Consider the following 18,155-nt stretch of genomic DNA (forward strand, 5'->3'; position numbering starts at 1 on the left):
CTCCTGATAACCTCTTTTTCCTAAATGTTGACGAGAATTTTGGAGGCAGAAACCATCCTTTGGACAAAACTTTGATTAAAATAACTTTGATTTAGTCCAACAGACGCATTACTTTACCTTTCATGCCAGCAAAAGAGAAGTATGGAAAATTTAAAGGGAGAATATGATTGCCGAAAAGTTCTGAATGTTTGGATAAACTAAATCCTGTTTGTTGCTGCAGTGAAGAAGAAAAAAAAAGTATTTATAGATCTAATCAGCCAGCTTGTTCAGTACAAAAAACAGTAATCAGTAATGACAGATACATTTTTCTGTATAGCTTTTATTATCTGGGATGTACTCAGAAAAAAAGCATGTGCAGAGATGCAAAGCATTTCAGCACACGCCATGGGTCCTAAAATCTGGTTTTGAGGTTAGGTAATAAAAATAAACAGCTCAGTACGACGGGGGTCCAGGCGACTCTCTACTAATAACTGCGTCCAAATAGCGTGTAGTACTTGGCGGGGTTCTTGCCACACACGCACTTGGTTCCAGGTTGAAGCTCTCTCAGTGGCTTAAAGGGGATACACAGACTTTTGGCACCCATAGAAGGAGCTCCAGGTTCCAGATCCTGATCCCTGTGTCATAAAAGAAAAGGAGTTTTAGTCTATTACAGTACATGTCATTCAAGAAATCACATTCCATTAAAACAATTGTACACCAAATGCAACTTGTGTGTAGATGAGGCATTGAGGAACCTGATCAAGCTAAACACAACAGCTATGGTAAAGCCAAAGTATATACAGAGTCATCCTTAATTTAAACTCATCGGTATTTCCTGCAGAATAACCCTGCAAAGCTCCATACAGGGTCCGTAGGAAAGTAATTACCCTGTCTACTTCCCTTATCACCAATCATATTACCATTTCCATGGAAAGTTAGAATCAGTCCACCCCAGAATAGACTGAGGTGGACTGATAAAGAATAACATTTGCTGAGTAGAAAAACTAGAGGCAGCAGGTAAGTGTGCTCCCTGTATGTCACCAAAGGTCAAATGTTATCCAATCACTGAAGTGTACCAATAGTCGGCGTTATAACAAGCATGTAGAAAGGATTTGGACAACAAAGCTGCCTGATCTCTTCTCTAGAAGGTGGAAGTTTAGGCTCCCCCTCTTGAAGTAATGGTGAAGTCCAGGGCTCCTAGGAGGAGCAGGGATGCAAAGAATCAAGTTAATGGGCAGAGGGGAAACCTAAACTTCCAGATATTGGGCATACAACCAATCTGAGAAACTAATTTCCCTTAACTTGGCTTCTGGGCATCCTCGCCCCTCATGAACCAAACCATTACTTCAAGATGGCAACCTATTTGTATAAAAAAAAGAGAAGAGATGCTTAAACTGGTTTTATACCCAATATCTTCCACATGGTATGGAAGTTTAGGCTTCCCCTTCTGCCCCTTAAACGCCTTGGCGGTATTCCCAAGTGTGGCTCGGGTGAATTTTCCATGCCAAAAGCGGTAACCCTGAGCCACGCTCGGGGTAGGAAAAAAAAATCCTGCTCCCCAGCGGCGTCCTCATCGATCCCCGGCTGGCTTTTGCATCACATCCTCGCTGTGATCGATGTGATGGGTGAAGCGTCCATACGCCGGGGAGGCGTAGCTTGCGGGAAATTTAAAAGCAGATTACATTGTAATCTGGTTTAAACGTTGACCACAGTGATAACGTTAGTTATCAAAAGTTTATTCTATTATTGTACCCTTGTACCCGTGTTTGGAAAAATTAAAAAAAAGTTAAATTTTTTTAAAAATGTCTTTATTTATAATTTTAATTCTAAACGTATTTATAATTATTTATTATATTATAATTTATGATTTGTGTTTCAAACTTTATCATACACGAGAGCTTTTCCTAAGAATTACAGGCCTAAATTAATAAACAAAATTTTTCCACGCAAAACAATGTACCGGTTTTGACATAAAAATATGGACATATTTGGACCGCCAGGGGGTTTAATTTGGTTTCTAGGTATCCCAACTCTTGTTGGGAGCCCTGGATCAAACCATAATATATTCAGGATGGCAAGCTAATTGTATGGAAGAGACAGGAGATGCTTTCACTGGTTGTATGGAAATTAAACAAGATCTCGATATCTTCTCTTTACAGTTAAAGACTGTAGAGATCCTCAGCATTTAGTTTTGGACCAGCAGGCTACTAAAACCTAACCTTTAGAAGTCATTTGCATTGGGCAACCTTGGCTTGTAAAGGTCAGCTTTAGCAGGCAGTAGGAGAAAAGCACCCCCAGTTCCAGTAAGGACTTGCTGAACATTAATTTTAAGGAGAATACTAGTAGAAGTAGAATAAATTAAGCATTTAAGCAAGCTCTGATAAAACTGCATGGTACACCACACAGTTTCTATCTAAAGAAAAATTACTTGTACTCCTATTTGAAACTCCATCATATATATAGTATACTAAAATAAAACCAGGATAACTTTTGCAATGGTAACGTATGAGCATTGTTAGATCCGATTACCTGGCTGTGGTCTTCTTTATCCAGTCCTCGCAGTCAATCTCCCCACAGAATGGAATCTGAACAATCTGAAAGGGAAGGAAAACACATCATTACTCTCTCTTTTCACAATCCAAAGGGATGTGTAAAAACGTGAGGTGCTCAATACCTACTGGCCACTGGTCCCTATGTGTGAAGATAGAAGCAAGTTACATCCAAATCTGACCTTTCAAAAATCATTAGGAGTCACATTGGATATATTGCCATTTAAAAAATTAACAATCCAACCTACCCTCCCCTCATTTCTAACCCGTTTATTTTTTGCATTTTCCAAAAATCAACAATGAACTTTAAAATGTTTAAATGAGTATGTTACAATAAAGCGACTTGATATGTGAACCCAATGGATGATGCCATTACTGAACTCTCCGGATCTGCAGGGGAAGAAAACCAGCAGAATATAATAGATCAATCAGACAATACAATTATTCTTCAGAATAGAGAAAAATAGGAATCTTCTGAATTCTTGTAGTGTGCATTGATAGGGGAAAGGATTATGTTTTTTTCTTTGTTCCTGCATTTTTAAATACCTACCTTAGACAGTGGCTCTTTAAGCAAAGAGAAAAATATGGAAATTTCCAATATACCAGACAGTCGCCTGAACACAGTTCAGATATCAGATACAGCAGAAGCTTATAGCTGTGCAATTATCTACCATAAAGGTTCAATTATGCTATTTTGCAATCAAAACTATGGTTTCCTGTTGATGTTTATAGGAATGTTTATCATTGGCCTGATCAACCTTGAAACTGTACACTCTTTTTTATATTATCAGTGACAGATCTGAAAGAAGTGGTTTTATTGCACCTTATCTTGGTGAAACTCTGGAATTTTAAGCCACTTTTAGAAAAGTTCATTTTGCATATATGGCTTTAAAGGTAGTTAGCGTGCAGTAGGAAAAAGATCCAAGATACTTCATATGTAAGCGGTTTTGCTTGCTTCCTCTATAAAAGAGAATAACTGCATTTAAAACAAACAAATGTAATGCTATATGCAAGTTGCCTAGGTGTCCCTGAGGGTATGGGGGCCCATCACTGGGGTCAACGGGTGACATAGCACCCACCCCCTCATTGCTGGGGTCGAGGGGTGGCATAGCACTCCTCCCCCCATCGCTGAGTGATGGGGTGGCATAGCATCCCCCCCCCCCCATCCCTGGGGTCAAGGGGAGACTCCCACCCAAATCCTTGGGTTCAAGGGGTGGCAAAGCATTCCGCCCCTATTGCTAGGGTCAAGGGGTGGCACAGCACTCACCCATCCAATCGCTGGGGTCAAGGGGTGGCATAGAACTCCTGCCCCCTATCACTGGGGTCAAGGGGTGGCAAAGCTGTCACTAGACATTCCTTTAATGTAACATACACTGCCCATTCAGTAGGGGACTGATTGTAAATAGGTGGGCAAATATAAGCTGCAAATATAAAATGAGCCAAAATGACTGTTTGAAATGTTAACACATCCTTTATCCTAGCTGTGATTTTAGTGATTGGGCTTACATATAATTTAAAAGCATATTGATATGGTTTGAGCATCTATAATTGTGAGGCGGCCATGCAAGCAGTTCCAGGAACATCCCACTGGCAGGCAAACATCACCGGGTGGTCTGAGAAAACCTGGAAATCTGCCTTGAATAGTAGGATTCTAAAGGCTCAATTCACTAAGATTTAATGCCTGTACAAGGATCAATCATTTTGGCAATGTGACTGGAATTTTGACATTTATTGGAAATAAGGATCCTTGTCCAGATGGGTTAGGTTTGTAAACATAGCCTTATATCTGCTCAAATCCCCCCCACCACCCAAAAAACAACTTACTTTTCCTGTATCAAGCAGCTTCTGGAATTCTTCCATAGAATCTGTTACCACCATGTGATTTGTCAGATCACTGAGTGCCCTAAATCAAAGACAAAAAATATGCAATTGAATTCAAGACTATCATGTTAAGATAGAACTTTTTTCAAAAGGGGAAAAAAAAGCCCTCCACATGAGCTACACACCAGAAAGATTTTCTCCTTTTCTGTTACCTCTTTGGTGAATGGCTTAAAGTAAAATAAAATGGCTTAAAATATAATAATAAAAACACATGTAAGGTGTAAAAAAAATAAAAAAACAGCAAAATAAACAACAGATCTTCTACTTTGTGGAGGTGACCCTGGGAGATGTCAATAGGTGCTAGATCCCCCAAAAACAAAAGCTCCCCCTACCACAAATCTTAACTGTTTTTGCACAACTGAAGTTGTCAGTGTTCCATAAAAAGTTACTTGGACCTATTGTGAGGAACTCACTAAAATATTTTGGGTTCATTAACAACTTTGTGTTGAAATGCCATGCATTGGGGCCGTTCACTTTCCACTTTTATAGAACCTTGGTGCATCGAAAAGCAGGCAGGTCACCTTCTACTTTTAAAAACATTTGGTGCACATTTTGTATGGGGTAAACAATGCATGTGGAATAGATACCTAAATTTTTTTTTCTTTGCTCTTTGGCATAGTTCTGCTGAAAGCACGCGCTTTTGGCAGTAGACAGACGTTAGCATGGGCACTCTTACTAGCCTGCAGCTATGCAACCACATTTTCTTCTGGCCAGCATTTTCCAGCATTTGGTGCTTCAGTAACTATTCTGTCTAATGGAATGATGGACTAGCCTTACCCCTCCTCGCCTGAGCCTTGGGTGCCCAAAACCCTGTCACTGGTTGTGCTTTATGGATTACTTCTAGTAGGTTCTAGGCAATGTACACCAACAACACCCCATAAGACCTGCAGAAGATACTAACCCAGCCATCAAAACATGGCCCATTTCGAAATCTTTCAGATCCTTACATTTGCCCTAGTATATATGTTGTTTATAATACATAAGCAAAGATACTTTCTGAACACCAATATTTAACCAGTCTGAGCTTAGCATATTAATTAGTCACACATAAAGTACAAGAAGTTGTTGCCTTTATGTTCTGTTTTACAATATACATATTATATATATATATTATGGTCATTTCCTCTGCCAGCCATAAAGGACAATAAAAAAATGTTCTCTTTTATGACTCCATGTACTTTCACAAATATTTTTTTTTGCTGTGACTGTCCCCAGACACCAATGGTGATAGATGGATGGCACGAATACAACGAAACTCTCTCCATTTCTCACCTTAAGCTCCCAGTGGTTAAACTTCCACCCAGGTGAGTAGTTGTCACGCAAATCTGTTCGTGCTCTGATCTCCACGTTCAGAAGTCGTTTTAAATACTGATTGCATTTCTGCAGAAGGGCTTCTTTGTCTGTTTCAGATAATGAGTTGGTGATTCCGCATGGAATTATAACAATCTGGGAGAAAAAAAAAAACAAAAAAACAAAATCTTTTAACCGAAAATGTAATCCTCAAACAAAAACACAAATGTCAATAAAACATGGCTTTGTGGCTCTGGCCTTCCTGAGCTTCTCAATGCTGCAAGCAAAAGATCATCAGCATGGAACTCAAATATGTTTCCAAGGCATGCATGCAATACCTTAAATTTCCTTTTTTTCAATCCATAATCACACCAATAACCCAAGATTACTTTTTTTTCCAAAATATTTTTTTTGGTTTTACAAGACAATCTGTTAAACAGAGGCAAACGTAAGGTAATATAGAATAGACAATGGAGGTATGGAGGGAGAATTGGAAAACATAGGTAGAAGGGGTAAAAGAGAGTCAAAGCAAGGGGGGTATAATGGAGGTAAAATTTCATAGGCAAGGATGGGCCAAAACTACAAAGACGACTGGAGAGTTGGCAACCCTAAATCATACCCGCGGCAGGCTGCAAAGTGGTTGAAATGGTATCTACAATAGCGTACAAATGCTGTGGGAGAGTCATGTAGGGAATAGATCCAATTAAAAAAGTGAGTGCCAGAGCCCCAATTATGTAAGGTGAAGAACAAGTATAGCCATGTAAGGTAGTCGAATGCTTTGCAGATTTCTAGAAATAGGAGCATTGCCGGGATATTCTGTTGTTAACCAATGTCGCAAGTGGAATGACCTATATGGTATTATCTGAGGTTCAGCAGATTGGCAGAAACCCTACCTGATCTCTGTAAATGAAGAAGGTAATGAGTGTTTCACAGGCAGATTTATTCAGGAAATTGGTCAGAAGTTCGCCCGCCAAGTGTTAGTGATCGGCATTGGGTTTTGGGATTATACAGAAAGAAGCAATCTGTGGCTCATTGAGGAAATTGGCACCAGGTCATGGGTCAGTTTGAGAAATGTGGAGCAAGTAATTATTTTTTTTATATTTTAAGCACATAAGGTGTAATACAGATTTTAAAAACCTAAGATTGCATATGGTATGGATATTAAACACCTGCCCCCTAATTCTCACCCCTTGTGCTGTGTGTATAATGAACAAAAGTTGTACCCTAAAAAGAATATAAGATACTCATTTAATTATTCTTCACTCCATTATACAGCCACCAGTATTGGTATTTCCCAAGACAGGAATGCAAGTCTAGTACAAGGTATACTTTTAGTCGGGAGCTGCATGGTGCGGGTTACCTAAGGTTTACTGCATGGGATTTATTTTACCTGACATACACTATATTACATGTAGATGAGCTTTTTTCAACATGGTGCTTACTCTTCTGTTTTCCAGTCATGCTGGGGAAGGGACAAGACCTGCAGAGGTTACTTAACTACAGGAGAGAAACATCAGGTCTTCTGTCCCGCCAAAACAAGGTCGTGCTGTGTGCAGTGTTGTTCAAGACCCATGACTAGATAGAAAGTATTACAAGTCCTATTGTAGACAAAACAGCTCTATTGTACTTCATTGGTGTACTTGCCTTTACCCAGGAATTTAGATCTAATCTTATTATTACTTCTATACAGGACTGATGATGATCAAATACACATTAACACACCAATGTTTGTGAAAGATCCCCATCTCCATATATATTTTAAAAGCACAGAATCTATAGAAATAACAATTAGGGACTAGGTCTTAAAATGGTTCTATAGTCAGGGTGACTCCAGAACTAGTGATAGAATTACAGGCCCTTTCTAATGACTTACCTGCACACAAGCCACTCTTGGTGGCAGCACAAGCCCCATATTGTCTCCATGTACCATGGTCATGACTCCTATCGTTCGGGTGGTAAGACCCCATGAGTTCTGGAAGGCATACTGCTTTTCACCGGGGGTTTTTGGATCTTCGAAAACAATCTCAAACATTTTAGAGAAATTCTGTCCAAGGTGATGAGATGTTGCTCCCTGAAATGAGTCAGAGCCATGTTAATTATTACAGCATATCACAAAACTTGCACAGCAGTGTTGTCAAATAGAGGACAGTATAGTCAAAGATGGACATGCCAATTTAGGTGGCCATTAAAGGGCACCTAGCCTGACAAATGGTTTCCTGTTAACTGTTCCTTAGCATGTTTTATAAATGATACACCCTCTGCATACAGCCTTTTCCTTTTTCATCTGTGGTTGTTATATGTCCCAGTATTAAAAATCAATGGGCATAGGTATTAGTAGTACTTCTTCCATTACATGCATTCTAAATCTGGTGTGTGCAAGGCTTTGATGGGTAACGCCACAATGCCTTGTGGAGGTAAACCAAATTCTAGCTTAACACTTTATTGTGCATCTAAACCCTAAAATTGTAATATATTGCATTTCTCCCATTTGATTTCACTATTTTTCTTATGATACACATCTTGGTCAAGTTTACTTTTTCACTGTACCTATGGAGGAAGAAAAGGGAGAAAGGGAGCGGCTCTTTATGGCTGGATCACACGTCTAAAATACCTTAAAATCCTTTATTCTAATCAATAAAATACATATATTTTTACAGTACAAAGATTACATTTTTCAAGGAGTTGGCCAAATTGTTACAGACAGTAATTGTTTAAAATCTTGCACACCTGTTAAATGGTGTTCAGAAGGTATGAAAGAAGGATAAGCTGTTTTGGACGGCTACCGCCAACTCATCCTACTATTATACCTTCTGAAGACCATTTACCAATTCACAATTCTGGGCATCTTTATAACATGGGATTATCTTTATTCCAATCATAAATTACTACACACCTTAAAGGTTCTACTATATGAAACAAGAATGAGCAATTGTTAGTCTTCCTATCCTTCGAAATTTTAATATCTCAGATTCATTTGGAACCTATACTTTCATCATCCGAGAAGTTACAAACTTTAATCATTAAACACACAATTATTCCTGTTACTGAACAACATGTAATACAAGTCCTAGACTATTCTGGGTATTAAATAATATGCCATACCATTAATCAACTTTCAAATCTCCAAGTAATTGGTTTAAAGTAACACACCTTCAAAATAGACATCATCCAAAGTCTCCAAACTAGTCATTATCTTGTTAGCTCCCATTTGGAACACATCAAGAATATACCCTGTATTTCTTCCTCAGGGTCAATATACCAAGGTCTCAAAATCCCCTGAAAAAGCCCATGAGGGCGAAATGCATTGGGAGAGACTAGCTACATCCTCAAAAACTGACCGAGCACATGAGGGTTCCAAACTTGTGAGAGATTTTAAACAATTATTGTCAGTGTAAGTTTGACCAACTCTTTGAGAATGTCATCTTTGTACTGTCAAAACATGCTTTGTGTATAAATTTGTGTTTTATTGTTTAATAAAGGATAAAGGATTTTAAAGTATATTAGACGTGTGATCCTGCCATAAAGAGCCGCTCCCTTTCTCCCTTTTCTTTGTTAATATTAACTGGCTCGGCAACTACTTCAGTGGTAAACTCAAATAGTCACTGTGGGATTGAATCTTTACTGTGAAATTGTTACCTATGGAGGAAGACATTGTGGCACCCAAGCTGAGCTTTGGCATATCTGGCTTTTTTTATCTCCATTTCATGGTGCCCTGATAAGGTTAGTAGTTTTACAATTTGCAAAGTAGACACTGCAATTAAATTGAGTTTTGTTTTAATTGTAACAGCAACAGTTTGTATTTTAGATACATAGTTAAAACCATGTTGATTAAAGCTGACTATTGTAAGCATCTCTAATGTAATATGGTTAAGTCACAATCCCTGAACTGCCATTTCCTGCACAGGATATCAAAAAGAATGATCAGAATACAACCCTGTCCACGAGGGGACTTATTTCTATCTACATTATAGCAGCTAGACCACTGACTTTTGGAGTTAGATCCTGGAGCACCCAAGGTCTGTTTTGTTCCTTATTTCCTTTCTGCTTCTCATAGGCCAATAAATATAGAACTTCATTGCTCTGTCCCTCTCCTCTGTAAAAATTGCACCCTATTTGTACTCACCTGAATGGCCCTGCCACTGGCTGATATGAACGCTTCCACAGTGGTTGTATAGTCTCCACCTGCAAACTTTTCTTTCTCTGTCTTCTTTCCCTTTACTACAGGAATAGCCAAGAGGTCCTCGTAAACCCGGGCATAGAGATCCAGGATCTGCAAGACCTGCAACCGAAATCAACACAAGTTAAAGCTAAACTGTGGGCAGATATAAAATATACAAATATTGCAGTTTTGTATCCATTACCAAGTCATTAAATGTATTTCCTTAAATGCAACTATCTTAGGGTACTCGATTTTAAATTGGTATCTTGTAATCTCTCCTATACAGCAGCACAGGGAAAAGGAAGCCACTCAGATGTGCTGCATCTGGAGGCAAAGAGAATGCTGCGCAACACCGGCCTCAAAAATCCAACCCTATATGTGAGGTGCGTTCTGGAATCAGAGTGGAAAGGAGTAAAACCTATTTCAGAATTTTAATTACAGTTTGCACCCCTGTTAAGAAAATTCACCCTAACCCTAGTGGCAGAAGAACAAGGAAAAAGTTCCCCCCTAAACCTCTGTATTTTGGACAGATCAACAAAGTCAAATCCTCTGTTAGCTTCTGTTGGTTTTATTTTTTGGGGAAATTTCAGAATTTTAATTACAGTTTGCACCCATTAGGATTCACCATAACCCTAGTGGCAGAAGAACAAGAAAAAGGTTCCCCCCCAACCTTCTGTATTTTGGACAGATCAACAAAGTCAAATCCTCTGTTAGCTTCTGTTGGTTTTACTTTTGGGGGAAATTTGCTATTAACATGACAGCACTAGGTTCCAGGTTCGGATCTCGTCCAGGACAATATCTGAAAGGAGTTTGTACGCTTTCCTTGTGTTAGCATGATTTACGTCCGGTTTCTTTCCACATCCCAAAATCATGTGGTTAGGTTAATTGTCTTCCTGCCCTTAGATAAAGATATGACTATGGATTGGGTGTCGGCACTATATAAATACAAGATAATAATAATTAAAAAGGGAAACAGGAAAGAAAGTGATAGGAAATCTCTTGAACGAGAACACATTTTTAGAAAAGTGGAGAGTGAAGGGTTAGAAATTGATTTTAGTTTAGGGTACGTGTCTTCCTGTGCCCCTACTACCTCCCTTCCTGATTTAAAGGGAAAAAAAAAATAAATGCCAAACTCGTACTCTTCACCACTCCAATGCAGTCCCTACCCTCCTAGGTGCAGCATAGGCTCTTTCCTCTTTGGGAAAACCACCATTATTCTGCTTATTCCAGCAAGCCCAGCCAAAAGGACACAATATTAGCAGGCTGGGCTTATATCATCCAGTACTGAGCAGCAATCTCTCTTAGACTCCCGACTGCTGGGATGTGGGTGCTGAGTGGAAGACAACGATGAAAAAGTTTTTTTTTTTAATAAAACCCACAAGCCTGGTTCAGTGACCGAAATAACCTGCTTCCAAGCTTTAGTTTATTATTATTATTATTACTGCTTTTTAAAGCTGCACAAGGTGCCAAAGGCCCTAAACCTGACCCAGGGGCCCGTCTTGCTCCCTCAGCACAACAAACAGAGAAGTTATAAATGACTATGTACATTTATTAATGGAATTTTCAGCAAATCTGAGCTGCACAGGATGTCAGCTTGGCTTGTTTCACTACAGTCTTTTATTACAAGCAAAGAAATAGAAGATCTTACTGTTTATTAGTAAAACCAAATCACTCATGTAGCAAACTTTTCTGTAAACTTCCAGGGTAAAATGAGCCGGGGATATTTATTTCCAGACTTATGCGAAAGAAGAAAATAATAAAAACAAGGAAAGTTTGGAAGAGAATAAAAATGAAAGTCCTTGTCTGCTAGAGTTCAGGCAAATCTGCTATTATATGACCCCATGGGAATACGTTCTACCGAGGTGAACTGAGGACACGAGACAGCTGGAAATAAGGCTAAGGACAGGTAAGGGCTGCTACGGTGTGATGAGGGTGCCATCTACAGGCTGACTAGGGAAAAGCACTAACTTTTATCCTGCTTCTTGCAACTTTAAACTGGAAGTAGTTTCAGTGCAAATGAGGAGCATGTACTACTGTGCAAGGCTGAAAGTAAAGCTGGAGGTCAAATTTAAGGTGACCCTAACCTGGCCTAAAATAAACAATTATCTCTGTTAGTTTAAAAAAAAAAACTACAATCTCCATATGGAGCCCTCAATGGATTTTAGGGCCCCTGTGGGGTAAAACTCTGCAAACTTCATCACCTACCTCCTCTGCAGCTTCCTTATATGAAGCAAAGGCGGTATGTCCCTCCTGCCACAGGAACTCACGGGTACGCAGGAATGGCTGGGGGTGCTTAAACTCCCATCTCTGTACAAGACAATGCAAACACAGACTAATTTTGGATATTCTGATAAAAATGATCACATATACATATAAAGCAAAAATGCATTGAGCTGCACTTACCACAACATTGCACCACTGGTTCAGTTTAATGGGGAGGTCTCTGTGGGACTGTACCCATTTTGCATAGGCAGGATACATAACTGCAAAAGAAAATATAAAAATGAGCACATTTTGCACAACAGTTCATAGAACTAAGTCACATTAATTGTTCTATGTTTGCTTGAATATTGTGAGCCAATAAAAATGAAAAAATAACTGATAAAATATATTGTGTGTTTTCTTCACAGTGGCCCACACCTTGTCCCTTTGCAGTAATGGGGCATGATCTAGTTTCCGGTTGGAGCACAAGAAAATTGTGAATAAAATTAATATTAAAGAGAAATACAGGGTAATTTTTGGCAAAAATCAATGAGCTATATTGAAAATACACAAGAGTATGCGAAATATAAAAACAACAATCAAATACAATGTGCAATAAGTGGTAAACAAAAATACAACACGTGATGATCAGGCCGCCCTGAGCAGGCCGGGGCCCAGGGATGTGCCTGTTTTTGACGTAAAATGGTTGTTAGCGGTCTCTATGAGACGCGTTTCGCCTACAGGCTTCATCAGAGGATGTGTGGAGAACCTCAGAGCAACGTTATCTGTTGTGTTGGAAGAGCTGCATGTTGTATCACATCCATCCTTACACTGATCAGTGTGAGGATGTGATACAACATGCAGCTCTAGCAACACAACAGATAACGTTGCTCTGAGGTTCCCCACACATCCCCTGATGAAGCCTAGAGGTGAAACGCGTCGGGTAGAGAAATCTTCACTGTGCTGTACATGGCCTGTGCAGAGAGCAAAGCTGTAAGAGGGAGACAGAAGGTCTACCCACTGAAGCCTGCTAGTAAACTACAAAAGGGTTATACAAGACAAGTCACCCTGTACAAGCAGATACAGCAGAATCCATTTAATTATTAAGCATATTTATAGCTAGTTTACACAGCTCATTGTGTAAAGGACATTTGCTTCCTGACTCTAGACATTTGGCCAGCCATGTATATTCACTCACCAGTTTCACTTGTGGGTCTAACGGCAATTGGCTCAGCCAGTTCAGTCTTCCCTGACCTGGTAACCCATGCCACCTGCAGAAAAATAAAGCCATTTTAGTTGTCAGACTCGGAACAAAGTATGCAGTCACTGAAGTCAGAACTCTTGACTTGATTGGGTCAACAATTCAAAGTACTCAAACCATTGGTTTACCAGTCTGATAGCTATCACTTTCAGAAATAGGTCACACATTGCAGCCTTTAATAAGAGAAAATACATATTTTGCAGCTGCATCAGAGTTTACTTATAGATGGCTCCATTGCCAAGTAATATCCACAGAATAGAAACCCATTCTTCAATGAACACAGGCCAACCGTTACCTACCTCTGGGGCAAAGTCAGCAATGTGGGTTTTCTCTTTCTCCAGGGCAGCCTGTGACACAAACATGGGGAAGTAGCAGTTCTCAACTCCCAGTTTCTTGATCTCAGCATCAAAGAAATTTTTAATGGAGTCCCAGATGGCGAAAGACCAAGGACGCAATACGTAGCAGCCACTGACATCATAATATTCGATCATTTCTGATTTTGTGATCACCTGTGGGTACAGAGAACCTTTAGATGCACAACCAGCAGCAATTTTTGCCATATATCGTTTCTTTGTCTGAAGCAGAACTCCAGGATTACCCTGGTGCCCAGATCCCCAGAAAGAGTAACAAGAACATGGAATTTCTTTTTTCTTTTTTTTAAACATAGAAAGTGGGTGGGACTTTATAAAGCTGGAATTCTGCCTTATCCCACTAACAACCAGAAATTGGAGGTTAAACTGTCCCAAGTGCAGGATCCAATGACCTGAGCAGGTGACTACTGCCCTTTAAAGGGGATTTGAAAAAGTAGTAAAGCCAAAGTTTTCACTGCTCCTTATGATTGGCGAAGTTTAAGTTTGATGTAATTGTGATAGGTACAATTAAAGCAACTCTCTGTCAGAACGGTGTCCATTTATTCTAGTACATGTGCACAATAACCTCACTTATTTCCATGGTAAAAGCATACTTAATGCAGCCTCCTTGGGTACAGTAGAAAATGGCTCTACAAAAAGAACAGATGTGGCTGTAGCATGCGAGTGCAGAAACATAAGGGAGTGGTGGTGAGGCTTTCAGCAAGAGCTGGGCAGGGAGACACACTAAACAGGACGACTATATGAATTGAACAGTAAAGTTTCATATTAAAACACATGTTGTTTCAGTCTAAAGACCGTGGCTCGGAGGCCAGTGGAAGAACAGAAGGTCTTCCTACACAACCCTTACCTGAGAATACCAGTCTGCCAGGTTTTCCTCTTTCTTGGCCTCCAGTCCCAGTCTAAACAATGAAAAAAAATGGATGAATGAATAAATAAGTGAAACCGTTTTGACAGCCAAAAGCCTATTCAAGATAGGGCAGCCTTGAGAAGTCTGTATGATGACCGAGATGTTGTGGTCCTTGTATTTTATTCCTACCTGGTCTGTTTCTTAGGGCCCTGTCCATCTCCAGCTCCTCCAGAAGAACCATTGTTAGAATCTTTAGCTGGCTCCTTCTTCTGGCCTTCACCCTGTTTTGCTTGCTTGTTCTGTTTCTCAGATTTGTTTTCTTTCTCCTTCTGCTTTTTGTCTTCTTTGGGTTTCTTGTCTCCTGAGCCTGTGGTGGTCTGAGGCTTGTATTCTGTTCCTGTGAGAGCCTTGTACTGAGACTTCAACTCCAGAAGCTGCTTAACTGCGGCATCCACGGATTCCTGCATGATGAAACAGTACAACACTAACATCAATTAAAGAGTTTGATACCTCAGAACTATATTGCAGGGGAGTTCAGGGCGCCAGCCATGTGCGTCTCTATATTAACCCCCCCCCCAGCGTTCTAATTCTGTCCGTATTTCCATGCAAAAAGCGGTACTTTTTTTTGCATCGAAATTTATTTTTACATTTTAGGCTATAACTCTTAGGCATAACTCCCGAAATTTGTCCAATATTTAATAAATTTAATAATAAACTTTAAATAAAAAAAACACAAAAATCTGTTTAAAAAAATAAATAAAAATAAAGTGAAACATATAACTGTACAGAAGCATGTATAATATATATATATATATATATATATATATATATATAATGAAGATTTCTTGTATTGGACTCAATACAGCTATTTTGTATTAAATCCAATATAAAACTATTTGAATTTCCTGCCGATCCTTCTGCCTGCACCAACATCACCAGGAAACCCCGGAGATCGTCTCTGCAGTTCACGGCTGGAGATCGGAAGACGTGTCCCCAGGACCTGCGGGGACCAGCAGGACGACAACGGAGCAAGGTAAGTGTTTTTTTTTTTTTTTTTTTTTTAAGTTTTAAGCGACCGAGTGTGACTCGGGATTAACACTTTTTGCAGGTAAAATCCACCCCAAGTCACACTCAGGATTAGCGCTAGGGGGATTTAAATCTAATCAGCAGACTGCTAGCTTGAGGATAGCCAAGAAAGAAGAGCTGTAGTGGACTTTTTTTTTACCTGTAGTCACCACTTACTATGATTCTCTGGGCTATTATACTGTACATACAAGGGACACTAATGACTATAAGCATAGAAGGACATAGAATCAATGGACTTTTACTTAGGTATATCTTTTCATTACCATTCATGTTGTTGTATTGTAAACTTTTCACACATCTAAAGGAGCTTACATGACCTGGCCAGCTCAAAGCATTGCTTGCTGTGTTTTTTTACAACCTGTACTAGTACATTGCTGAGGCAGCACAGGGAATCAAAAATAATTTAAAAGGGTATGTGTGGCATTTATTATGTACTGTATTTGAACTCAGAATAATGGAACTGTAGGTCAATACGGACCCTGGGGGCTAAATCAGTTTCTCAATGACAAAGGGATGTCGGCTGCTCTTTTAAAAGGAGGCCCCCCAAACATTACTAAAGCAAAAAAATATTTTTTTAAAACATTATTTATTAGGGTTTTCAAAAAAAGACAAGGAAAAGAAGGGAGGGTATAAAGGGAAGGGGTGGGGGATATAAAAGAACAGGTCATACATCGATATGGACAAACATGAACAGCAGGAACGTCAAATAAATGCATATAAAAAGTATCTGACAGGTTCAAACAAAGATAATAGATTAAAGCATAAAAACCATATAACCAAATGTCGGGACCAATAAGTTGTTCTGCAATTAGTTCGGTAGGGGAAATTCCTCTATAATGATCCGTTTACACTAATCATTTTACAATCAAACCAGCATCAAAACATGTAGAACATACCTGACTGTAGATATATTTTATTAGACTAATAGGCAAATCAAGAACTCTAAAATCCTTAATCAAGAAGATCAAATCAAGAATTCTTAAAAAGAATGATGCTGTAGGAGACAAAAGCAGGTTCAGCGGGGATTGGGGAATCGGTCTTTCGAGTGATGTCCCTGACCGTGGACCAAAAAGGTTTGAGAGTAGGGCAAATGAAGAAGAAAGTATTTTTGTACTTCTTCTTGTAACCCTCAGCTTAGCGTTCACTAAGGAACACATGACATCTTACCTTCAGGATGTCTAAAAGAAATCCAAATTAGCAAGTAAGTAAGGAAGTAAGCAACAGCAAACAAGGAACAACAAAAAGAACTGGGGAATGTCTGCAGCCTAAAGAGCCTCCTAAAAACCTTACACCCAAAGCTGGCATCAGAAAAGACCAGGTGACAGCCAAGCAGATTTATGAAAAAAAGCTTTATGGTGGAAAGCTCAGAAAAAAACTCAGGTCTGGAAAAGTATGCCATTACAAAAAAGGCCAGAGACCAATCCTCACCCTTACTAAAAACACTTTTTAAGTGAAGTTCTACTTTAAAAATTGGCATCAGGCAGGTCTTTGTCGCACCAAGTCCTTTCTTCAATACCTATTCTTACCTGCTTGATCGCTGCCCATTTTTAAAAAAATTCACCAAGCTGCACCTGTTAAAGCTCAGCGTTTGTTGTTAGGGATATCTGGCAATCCCGACTTGCCTTGCGGATGCCAGGACAAACTCCCTCGCACTTGCGCAGAAGTTACTTCATCTGGTTCCAGCCAGGAAAGAAGGGAGAACATAGCAGCTCACTCAGTGGAACTGGCAGAGGTGAGTGACCCCAGGGTTTAGTTTCACGTTAAGACTACAAGCTTTGATAATGGAGTGCCTACGCCACCTTGAAATGGCAGACCTAGAAGCCAAATTAACTTTGCAGGGTTTTTCTAGGATGATAAAAAGTGGCTCTGATTGCCTGATCAAAAGCAGAGAAACTCTCACAGCTTGAACAACATTTGGACAATGGAGGGGAGTTTCCTTTGGATAAGCCACAGCCAAAATAAAAAAAGAGGGAAAAACAAATTCCTTTTTGACGTGAAAGGCAAGAAAAACTCACCTTTGGAGCTTTTTCACTCTTCAGTTTTCGGACTTCATCTCCTTGCTTGGAAACCTTGTTATAGAGTTCATCAGCTTCTGAAGAGCCGGAAGAATTTTCTTGCACGGTGACAGTTTTCTCTACTGTTGGGTTTTCAGGTTGCTGCCCTGGTTTGTACTCCTGACCAGTCTTTTCTTTATATTCTGCTTTCAGTGCAAGTAGAGCTTTCACTGCTTCATCCACCTTGTCCTTTCAAAAAGAAAAGCATATATTAGATGCAATACAAACCTGCACTGAACACTATAATACAAGAACAAGCCACATTTTGAACAGATTTTAAAAGCATGAAAAGAGATGTCTCTATGTCTTTGGCATCATATGTTCATGTATATCAAGCAAGAGCCAATATTTCCTTTTTAGTGCTTTGTTTTTAGCACCAACCGTTAGCACTGTTAGGCCAAACTAGTTCTGCAGTCAGCAAGAGTCATCATAGAAACTGGTTATATTACAGCAAGGACTAGTCTTCTGTGCTCTTT

The 18,155-nt window shown here is 39.5% G+C and overlaps 1 protein-coding gene across 1 annotated transcript in view; it reads right to left on the reverse strand.

Moving 5' to 3' along the window:
• Nucleotides 1-303: 303 nt before the first annotated feature.
• EPRS1 (glutamyl-prolyl-tRNA synthetase 1) overlaps nucleotides 304-18,155 on the reverse strand; it is a 50,599-nt gene continuing 32,747 nt past the window's right edge. Inside the window, exons 20-33 of the mRNA XM_072410294.1 lie at nucleotides 17,641-17,868; nucleotides 14,729-15,000; nucleotides 14,540-14,591; nucleotides 13,621-13,830; nucleotides 13,259-13,331; nucleotides 12,262-12,341; nucleotides 12,064-12,165; nucleotides 9,823-9,978; nucleotides 7,573-7,770; nucleotides 5,682-5,855; nucleotides 5,311-5,363; nucleotides 4,353-4,431; nucleotides 2,509-2,573; nucleotides 304-614 (exon numbers count right to left, since the gene is read on the reverse strand). Of these exons, the coding sequence (XP_072266395.1) occupies nucleotides 464-614; nucleotides 2,509-2,573; nucleotides 4,353-4,431; nucleotides 5,311-5,363; nucleotides 5,682-5,855; nucleotides 7,573-7,770; nucleotides 9,823-9,978; nucleotides 12,064-12,165; nucleotides 12,262-12,341; nucleotides 13,259-13,331; nucleotides 13,621-13,830; nucleotides 14,540-14,591; nucleotides 14,729-15,000; nucleotides 17,641-17,868 (1,893 nt within the window). The 3' untranslated portion in view covers nucleotides 304-463. The remainder of the gene's footprint in view (nucleotides 615-2,508; nucleotides 2,574-4,352; nucleotides 4,432-5,310; nucleotides 5,364-5,681; nucleotides 5,856-7,572; nucleotides 7,771-9,822; nucleotides 9,979-12,063; nucleotides 12,166-12,261; nucleotides 12,342-13,258; nucleotides 13,332-13,620; nucleotides 13,831-14,539; nucleotides 14,592-14,728; nucleotides 15,001-17,640; nucleotides 17,869-18,155) is intronic.

This window comes from Pyxicephalus adspersus, chromosome 4, assembly GCF_032062135.1.
Source record: "Pyxicephalus adspersus chromosome 4, UCB_Pads_2.0, whole genome shotgun sequence".
NCBI lineage: Eukaryota > Metazoa > Chordata > Amphibia > Anura > Pyxicephalidae > Pyxicephalus > Pyxicephalus adspersus.